At 38.1% G+C, this 7,878-nt stretch overlaps 1 protein-coding gene across 3 annotated transcripts; it reads right to left on the bottom strand.

The window, feature by feature from the left end:
- Nucleotides 1-7,626, bottom strand: LOC105053466 (pentatricopeptide repeat-containing protein At1g77405). Of its 3 annotated transcripts, none has more exons than XM_073244976.1 (6): nt 6,052-7,623; nt 3,477-3,581; nt 986-1,470; nt 773-906; nt 509-647; nt 1-420 (listed from the first exon to the last, which is right to left on the bottom strand). In XM_073244976.1, the coding sequence occupies exon 1, from the start codon at nt 7,446-7,448 to the stop codon at nt 6,060-6,062; it is 1,389 nt and encodes a 462-aa protein (XP_073101077.1). In that variant the 5' UTR covers nt 7,449-7,623; the 3' UTR covers nt 1-420; nt 509-647; nt 773-906; nt 986-1,470; nt 3,477-3,581; nt 6,052-6,059. The 3 variants fall into 3 exon arrangements, with proteins under 3 accessions (XP_073101077.1, XP_010932929.1, XP_029122920.1); XM_010934627.4 differs by having other exon boundaries at nt 509-653; XM_029267087.2 differs by lacking the exon at nt 3,477-3,581 and having other exon boundaries at nt 509-653; nt 6,052-7,626.
- Nucleotides 7,627-7,878: the final 252 nt, after the last annotated feature.

A 7,878-nucleotide genomic window follows, 5' to 3' on the forward strand; every position in this document is an offset into this window, starting at 1 on the left:
TTTTAGTTTGAAGAAGACATAAGTTATCTTATTTGGGAAAGTAATTAACATATATGACCTTTACAATATGACCAAGTCAAACACATTTCAATATTATAGGACAGTTCTGCACAATCTTTGCATCTGGTGTATCTATTGGAACAATTGAAAAAAGGCATACCATATTCAGTGTCAACTACCTGATATCAGAGGACACCATGAGACTTGGTATTCAGGCCATGAGTCTACGAATATTTGAAAAAAAATGTGCCACACATTGTTGTGACATAACACCAAAATAATATGGACTCGGAAGTGCACCTCTTATATGGGCATTAATTAGATGCTCTATATCATAATTCAGAACTATCCAGCTGATATAAGATGGAACCCGTTATCCATCACACAGTTGCAAGCAGCCAAGCCTTCCCACATCTTGAACTGGGGCAAAAGACAACTTTGCTATTAGATAATATAAGTTGCTTGATCCTCATCTAATAGCAGGAAACTATAATTTAAGGTGCCATACCTGGTCCATGATCTCTTAGGTGACTTCCACAACTCTTGCTAAGCACTTCCTATTCTGAATTCTTTTTGAGAGATCTGCCTCCTTGAACCTGAAGACAAATCCACTCCTGCAACCACTCCAGCTTCTGATAACTAAGATCCTGTACCTAAGAGAAAATACCATTGGCTGAATACTCGACAGACAGTACACTACAGCAATCAACAAGATAGCATGTTGAGAAGTGTTGGTTAGGCCATAAATATTTACTAAATCTTTTTCTATCACCTGCTATTTGTAGTACAAACTTCTATGAGTGACCACAAGTGACAGTTGTCTATTTGCAGATGGAACACCTGTTTATATCGTCTTCAACCCATCGGGAGTACCCTACCATTCTAGCTTGAGGGGGGGGAAAAAATCTGTACACAGCATACTAATAAGGAAGCAATACATATAACTAGAGCATAGGGACAGTCAGAAACAACAAAAACACCACACCTGTAACTGGATATTGATCACTAATTTCTGTGTAGCCAATAGTGAAAACACTCCCGACTTCTTGATGGTCAGAAGAAAACAAAGAGACATTTGGTTGTAATCTTCTCTAAAATGAATTCCAGAATTGGACTCAACTGCAAGGACAGGTTGATTTTGTTGATACCAACCCACCATCAAATTGAATTGATACTGAGAGTCATCCAACTAAGAAAATGACAGAAAATGACCATCCAGGCTAGCTTGGTATAAAATTTAAGATGTATCACCCAAATATAGTGACCAAAGTTTCAGAGGGTTCAACCACAGATCGATGCATAACCAAGTAGTGTTCTCCCATTTAAAGTGATTGAGCAAGTCAGCAGCATTTCGCCTGTGCATCTTCAAATTCTTTTATAAATCATTTTTTACCAATCAACCACTTTACATTTGCTTCTTTTGTGAAAGAAAACAAGTTGGTAGGATACTTCAAGGTTCTCCATAGTGACCTGCATTCATGATTGTATTGTCAGTGAACACTGCTCCTAGGTGTGCAATATAAATGACTTATGCCACTATGAATTCTATCATAGTGTTCAAAACAGGAAAAAAGATACAAATTAACCCCTCAAAGTAGATAATAGGCCATGTGAATCAAATGGCACTCAAATGCAATAAGGCAACACAAACAAAACCTTCTTCAATTTTTTCCTTACAAAAGAAAAGAAAAAACTTAAAGCAATTAAAAGATGAGATAATTATGGATGGCAAACATGACTGTGTAGAAATTTGCTGTCATATGTATGTAGTTGTACCATTCATGCAAGCATGCTCATGTATCATTCTTTCTGCAAGTGATTAAGGTCATCTTGTTTTTGTATGCACCCCGATTTACAACCAAACTTTGAAGTGTCCAGCAAAATTAAGAAGTAGCCCCCAAATCGATCAGTTTCTATTGTGAGCAATTTACAACAGACCCTTTTTCCCAAGTTCTAGCCAATTTTGGCCAGTTCTTTGTCAAACTGGCTAAAATGGACAAAATCCCAACAAGAGGGCTACACAGCATCAACCTATATGAATGCCTTTCAATTACCTTTTTCATAGCTTTCCTAATGATGGTAGACTTGTTTTATTCCCCAGAACTTAGATTCATTATATTTGCTCAAGTTTTTGCAACGTAAGGTTGGATTAGAAAATATATTTTTGTCTGAGTTATGAGTTCATCTCATTATTGGCTTTAGGTGATTATTTCGACCAAAAGTTTTATTTAGCAATTGCATGCCCTTGAATGAAATTTGATTTGTTTTGGACATTTGTTGATATATATTATTAACTTTTTATAGTTCACAATCATATAAAGTTAGGTTGTGTGTTACAATTGAATTTACAGTTAGAAAAGAATTCACAAGATTCTTTTTATTTCACTTGAGAATACCTGAGTGCTAGATGTATGTGTGAAGCTGTCATAAGACAAAGTAAATAATTGTTCCATAAACCATCAAGGTGGAGACTTTGCATTAGCATGTGTCTGTGTTTCACATCGGACTAGTGAACATTGTGAACCCATATCCTAAGACCACCATTAGAAATTAAGGTGAAGCTTCCAAGTGCACAAATTTCAAGCAGTCCCCTACCACGAGGTCATGACTACCTACTGTATCCTAGGTTTGAAGAATTTGGAGCCAAACATATACCAACCATGGGACCATATCCAAGAAGCCAACTTTCTCACTTTGTTCCACAACAAATGGATGTTAAGCTGTTCAACAAGGAAACATAAGTCCAGGATCTGGAAATGGATGATTTTATCACATTAGGGTTATTTTCACTAAAATTTATATGACTAATTATATATCTAATTTTAATAGGTCGTTTGCAGAAAATGATCTTACATACTTTTGGTGTCTCATCCAAGGTCTTAATGGCCATCATGGAAATGGTTTGGAGTCAAACAATTCTTAATCTCTTCAAGTTCCTTAAAAGATAAAGTTAGGAAAAGGGACTGGATTAGACCAAATAGTTGCCCATTAAGGGAGAATCATCCAATTACATTTGTCTTGTGGCCTACTGAAAAAACAATATATTAACATGTAGTCTATTGTTGGTTCTTATTGTGACTATAGTTGGCCTAATTGGGACAGGTGTCACTCTTTACTCCTTTTTACTTATCTTATTTGCATCAAATGTCTAGGAACTTCATTTTCATGGTTAGGAGACTTGGCTTGAACTGACCAACAAACTTAGCCCTGCCATTTACAATTACTTCACAGACAATGGAACTATAAGAATTTTGCTCAAGTCCACTCAAGCAAGGTCGAGCTTTTTTGTTGAGTCTATTTACAAGATGAGGACCAAGTATCTTTGATAGTTGATCTCTTTTGATGGAAATTTTGCAAAGTTATTATTCTCTCTTCTCAAATTTCCACCCAAATTACAGATATCACTTTGACAAAAAAATTAAAATCATGAAATCATGATCTGAATATCAATCAATAAAGCAATTACCATCACCAACCTCATCAATTTTCAGTGCCAGCCAAGAAATCAAGAAGGTACTTCACAGTTGCAAGCTTATAGCGGTGAAACTAGGCTACTAAGGCATTTTCCCCTTTCACAGTACCTAAAGAAAAATTAAACAAAGAAATCAAGATTTTGAAACTTGGATAACCCAATCCAAGCATTAACACTTTCCAAATGAAAAACATTTCAATTGAACTGAAATGTTCACAAAATTTAAACTTGGATATCAAAAGCATGTAAGCACAATGAACAACAAACATACAGGAGACATTTGAGTAGTCGATATTAAAAAGACGACTTAGGAAGACATCAAGAATGACAAATGGTATCGGCGCATACTGACCATATCGTACTATACAAGTATTGAACCGATATATGATATGAGGGGTATCCAGACACTCAGTACACTAAACCAGGTACCTTACCAGGCATACCGCCATTGTAATAGGATGGTGCTAGTATGAGGTGCGGTACTAAGATGGCAAGCCTTTGTTTTGACTGAGATACATTTATCTTATCTTTTGTTAATTGGGAAAAAAATGGAACGTCTTTATCTTATTAATTCTTTCTCAAATGACAAATCTTTTTTAAGGAGTTTATGTTTTCTTTAATCTGGTCTAAAGAAGGGTAGTGAGGTTGGAAAATATATTTATATCAACTTTCAAAAACCATAAGATGGATCAAAAGAAGAATCTTTTAAAAGTACAAATTTTTATAAACATTAGCAAAAAAATTATTGTTCTTATTAAAAATGGAAAAAAGCAATTAAGGAATATCCATCAACTAGTATAATTAACTTCTTGTTGAAAAAATAAACGTCTAAAGCTCTTGCTGCAAGACCGAGAGAGGTCAGAATCATATGGTGGGAAAGGAAGAGATATATTTTACTTAATAAAAAAATACTACTTCAAATGTACATAATAGTTTGATGTGTACTAAATACATTCATGAATGCCTAATATAAATAATAGAGAAATTTATGTGGAAAATGGAATGATGTCCTAAAATGTAGAGAAAATTATGAAAGTGTGGCCAGACGCATAGACAAAGACATGCACAAGCACATGCATACATGCAAGAATCCATGCATGCACGTATTGTGTGTGCATGAGCTTGATCCAATGATATTCTTAAATAATATAACAGGCATAATAGGATAATAAGGAAAGATATTATAATTTGCATGACCCACATGGATGATAATCAATCATGGCCACATTATTAACATATATAAGTCATTTTCATATTGGAAAATACAAGGATCTGCAAAAATTGTCAAAAGTGCAATAGAATCTTATCCAACAATATTAAATGATGATGGCAGCCTCTGGATTTATGGAGACTGATAGATTGTTGCAATTAGTGTTTATGCTTTGGTAAATTTATCTTTGTATATATATCTTACATGTCTATGGGTTCGATATTTTTTCACCATTTTGTTTGATTAAATTGACACTGAACTGAACAGATTATATTACATTGTAGATGTTAAGAGGACAGCATATAATATAACTCTGAAGCTGTTGTTGGTTTACCTAGCAGCATCATAAAAAGGGAAGAAATATTTGTAAGGTCATATAATGATGAATAACACATCTTTGCCTGGGGATCTAATTGGTAGACCAAACCAACAAACTATATCAATCTACCACATTATGATTACAATCGACCATCTTTAGATTCTGGCCATGATAGTGTAAAATTGCATGAAGATATGGTGTTCAATTGTCCAAATTGGGCCATGGAATCACAGAACATATATGCATGCAGCAGAGGTTTTAATATATGATATAATACCTAAGGCCAGCAAGGACAGAGTTTGGGCAAATTGTATTTTAGATTGCTCTATAAATAGATAATGAGGTATTCAAGAAAGACTTTCATGCTAAGAATAATATTTTTCAAGGTGAGATCAGAGTAATTCTTTCATTAGTAATAAATAAAACAAAATTCCATGCATGAGAAATCTTCCAGAGAACAGAAAGTACATACACAGATTACCTACTGTCAACATCATCAAAGATCAAAAATAAAATGAAAAAGAAAAAATGTCATTAGAAATGAATCAGGACAAAACTGTAGAATCTCTTGTTGGTAGAGAAGAAATGTTATCCATTGGTAGTATCTGAATGACTTGGTCAGTTAAGAGAAACTGAAAAAGGAAAGCAGAACATCAATTTATTTAAGAACTCCTCTGTATACTGGTTGCTCGACTATCTAACCTTATATTAGTAAAGTTGTAAATTGCATTTTATCCTTTCAAGAAAACCACGTTTCTAGAGTTGATATCTGGTCCAATCAGAATATAAACAAAATCTTGCACATACTGTCCACATACATGTAAATTCATAAATTTTGGTCAAAATGCTAGGTTTCAAAATGACAGTCAATTTAGATAACAAATTTAGATACAACAGAGTCCTAAAAATGTTTTGAATGAAACAAAAAAAAAAAGGAAAAAAAATAGTTCCATTAAGAATTCTCTTAGAAGTAGCAATAAACCAATAGCACTGGATCTTCCAATAAAACTGGGCTTGATGAATGGATTATAGGTTGGTAGAGACTTTTACCTGAAAGGTTACAGATAGCAAATTCCCTTCACTTGTTCATTACATGTCATACATCCAATATACATCTGCTCCTGAGTGGATCTGGTCCTGCCACCCATCACAGGCTTTACTCCCATCACCTGTCGAAATCTAGCATCAATTCCTTCTTCTATCCTTCTGTGCAGCTCATCTGGCAAATCTTCGTGCCCTGCACCATTCAATGTACCGCAGACTAGATTATATGTGAATTCTCTCGGGATAGATCCACCATCAACCATCTCCACCAGAAAATCCCTTGCCTCCCCAACTCTTCCTGTCTCACACAGGGAGTGTATAATTGGTGTATATGAACTCGAGGTGGGTGTGCCATGTTTCCTCAACAGCATTGCTCTCATCATCTCAATGGCCTTATCAACCTCATTAACAGCACTGTAGTACCTAATGAAAGAATTGTACGTGACCCTATTCGGGGAGCAACCCTTAAGAAGCATATCGTCGAAGAGCTCGTGTGCCCTCTCGACGCGGTACGTTTTGCAGAGCCCATCGATCAAGCAATTATACGTGACGACGTCAGGAACAAAGCCTTTGAATAACATCCTCCGAAACATATGATTCGCCTCCCAGATCCTCCTCCTAATGGCCTTGCGACACCCGGTCTGCAAGCTCCGCTTGCAGTAGAAGCTGATCAAAATCGTATAGGTGTACGTATCAGGCGGGCACGGAGCACCGGGCATCTCCATCTGGTTCAATAAAAATCTCGCCTTGTTGAAGTCTCCGACCCTGCACAGGGCCGAGATGACGGTGTTGTAGCACTGCACGTCAGGCTTGCAGTGGAGTTGCTTCATGCGGTAGAATGCGGCCAGTGCTTCCCTGGTGAGACCCTCCTCGCCGAGAATCTTGATGACCGACGTCACGGTGGCGGTGCCGACGAGGGCCTCATTCGAACGGAGGAACCGCCAGAGGGTCGGGAGCCTGTTGGCCTTGGCCAGGAGGCGGGACATCTCCCGGCATGTGAGCTGGTCGTGGAGGAAGCCGCACCGGGATTCCACCCAGGAGTAGAACTCCAAGGCCTTGGCGACGCCTAGTTTTACCTTGGCGGGGTCGCGGTAGGCGGGGGGGCCGTGGAGGCGGAGGCCGCGGCCGAGGTCAGCAGACTCGTGACGGAGGCTGCGGCGGCGGATAGGGGAGCGGTGGCGGAAGGAGTGCTGGCGGCCGATAGAGCGGGGGCTGAGGAAGAAGAAGCGGGGGATGGTGGCGAGGACGTCGATGACGGCGGCGGAGGTCCAGCCGGGAAAGTCGGGGGAGGGGGTGAGGGCGGGGCCGAAGGGGCGGTCCTGCAGCATGGCGGCCATGACCTGGCCCACGAGGAGGTTGCGAGACGTGAAGGGCCGGGCGGTGTGAATGGTGTTTGGCTGCATGGGTGGTATCGGTGAGTCGCTGCTGCGCCCCTACGGACATAAATCGGACGAGCTACATGGTTAGATACCAAATACCCAACAATATATGATGGGCGCCAATGTACGTTGTGTGGTACTTTGATATCCAAGTAATCTTCGTCGACCAGAGGAATGCCTAGGTTCATTTTCATGGTTCAACCAAGAGAATCTCTGCAAATTGTTCTTTTGCCAGTAGCCCTCTTTATTATCAGTTTGACTGTAGATCAAGTTGTTGGGCTGTTTCTGAGACACCTTACGAGAAGCACGTCATGATTGATCTACATAATCATTATTTTTTAATATATATTTAATATTTATAGATCAATTTTTTTATTTAAAAATTTTATATGATAAAAATATCTTCATTTTTTTAAAAAAATTATGACATCCTGACCCAAAATAATATAATATG

The sequence above is a fragment of the Elaeis guineensis genome, chromosome 10, assembly GCF_000442705.2.
Source record: "Elaeis guineensis isolate ETL-2024a chromosome 10, EG11, whole genome shotgun sequence".
In the NCBI taxonomy this organism is placed as follows: domain Eukaryota; kingdom Viridiplantae; phylum Streptophyta; class Magnoliopsida; order Arecales; family Arecaceae; genus Elaeis; species Elaeis guineensis.

Coding starts and splice junctions, on each gene's coding strand:
- LOC105053466 (XM_029267087.2), bottom strand. CDS start 7,448: ATGCAGCCAAACACCATTCACACCGCCCGGCCCTTCACGTCTCGCAAC.